General features: G+C 39.7%; 1 protein-coding gene across 1 annotated transcript; it reads right to left on the bottom strand.

The window, feature by feature from the left end:
• LOC124925114 (UDP-glycosyltransferase 83A1-like) lies at window positions 1-1,736 on the bottom strand. Its single transcript, XM_047465086.1, has 2 exons — window positions 1,265-1,736; window positions 1-887 (listed from the first exon to the last, which is right to left on the bottom strand). The coding sequence occupies exons 1-2, from the start codon at window positions 1,734-1,736 to the stop codon at window positions 1-3; spliced, it is 1,359 nt and encodes a 452-aa protein (XP_047321042.1).

Below are 1,736 nucleotides of genomic sequence, written 5' to 3'. Positions count from 1 at the left end.
TTAATTCTTCACCCACTCTATAAAATGAAGCAAGTTTTCTTTGGAGTTACCATTCTCCTTGGCAATGCATAATGTTGATTCCTTAAGCTCCAAAGCTCTTGCTTTAAAAGATTGATCACCAAGCAATATCTCAACTTTGTCCTTGATTTCTTCCTTTGTAATTATGATCTTCTCCTCCTCCATTCTCTCAAATCCAATTCCCACTCTCCAAACATTACATATGTAATCCTCATTCATGAATTGGTCACCTAGGTAAGGCAAACACAACAAAGGTACACCATTGCTAACACATTCAATGGTCGAATTCCAACCACAATGAGTGAAGAAGCAAGCAACCGAAGGGTGCCTTAGAACCTTCTTCTGAGGTGCCCACCTCACCATTTTCCCGCGACTCGCTACCCGTTCCAAGAACCCTTCCGGGTAAATGAGCTCGCCAACATTGGGCCCGAGTACCCAAAGAAACGGCCTATTGGTGAGCTCAAGCCCGCTAGCCAATTCAAGAAATTGGGGGTGGCTAAAAGAAGTTGTGCTCCCAAATGCAATATATATCATAGAGTTTGGTGCTTGATGATCCAACCATTTCATGCAAGTGGAATCCTCTGGCTCGAGGTGACTTATAACCGGGCTCTCTTCTAGTTGGTTGACCAAGAAGACCGGACCTATGGGTCGAACATGTGGAACTAGGGCTAATGCGGCTGGCTCGAGGTTTTGACTTGTGTTGATGATGGTCCATTGTGCCAACTGTTCAGCTTTCTTGTTCATTTTTGCCATCTCAAAAATAATCTTTCGTTCGATGGATGTTTTGAATTTCAACCAAGGCAGATCTTCCGCATTAATGGCGGGAATCATTGGTGAGAATTCAATCTTTTGCTTCTTTAATGGAATCCCTACGTACACCACATGCAAATTAAGAGAATTATGGATATATATTTGAAAGAAGAAGAAGAACGTCCTACAAATGTAGATCAAATAATTGTGTATGTCGCCACGTGGACGGATCCTAATGAAATGGGTTCTAGAACATATTTCGATTTTAATTAATCTATTATAAGGATGACACTATATAAGTCCTTGCTTTATAATATACTAATTCATTATTTTATTCTTCTCTTGTTATTAATGTTAGTATCTATATATATACCTTTAATATTTTGTACATAATTGAATAATATTGTCATGAATTAATGCTAGCTAGCTAGCTATATATTATAATTGATGTTATTAGAAGAGTAGATGCATGCAATAAATAAATTTGTCAACTTACCGTGGTCGATATCTATAATACCGTCATCAATAAACTTGTAGACGTTTGACATCAACAACAAAGAAGCGGCCGAAAATGAGGTGAAAGCTGCCGTCTTGATTCCCATCTTCTTACCGACCTCTAAGAGCCAACCGACAAAGTAATCTGCGAGGAAGCATGTAATAGGCCTCCCTTCTTTCTCACAATCTTGATTAATCTTCCTTATAAGTTCTTCGACCTTTGGTATCATGATTGCATGCATCTCATGGTGTGGTCTATCCCAATCAGGCATGGAAACTAGTCGGATCCTATTGATGAAACCTGATCCATCATCATCATCGGGAAAGGCATGAGTCGTGATGAGGCGATGATGATTGGTTTCGGTGTTAACGAAGGTGATGTTGAGACCATGGTTGGCCAGAGTTTGAGCTAGGTCCATGAGAGGCAATATATGACCTTGTGATGGATGTGGAAATATCAGAATATGATTCAT

The sequence above is a fragment of the Impatiens glandulifera genome, chromosome 2 (assembly GCF_907164915.1).
Source record: "Impatiens glandulifera chromosome 2, dImpGla2.1, whole genome shotgun sequence".
NCBI classification, from domain to species: Eukaryota; Viridiplantae; Streptophyta; class Magnoliopsida; order Ericales; family Balsaminaceae; genus Impatiens; species Impatiens glandulifera.
The sequence above is the reverse complement of the archived record's forward strand: the minus strand, read 5'-3'. Positions and strand labels throughout refer to the sequence as shown.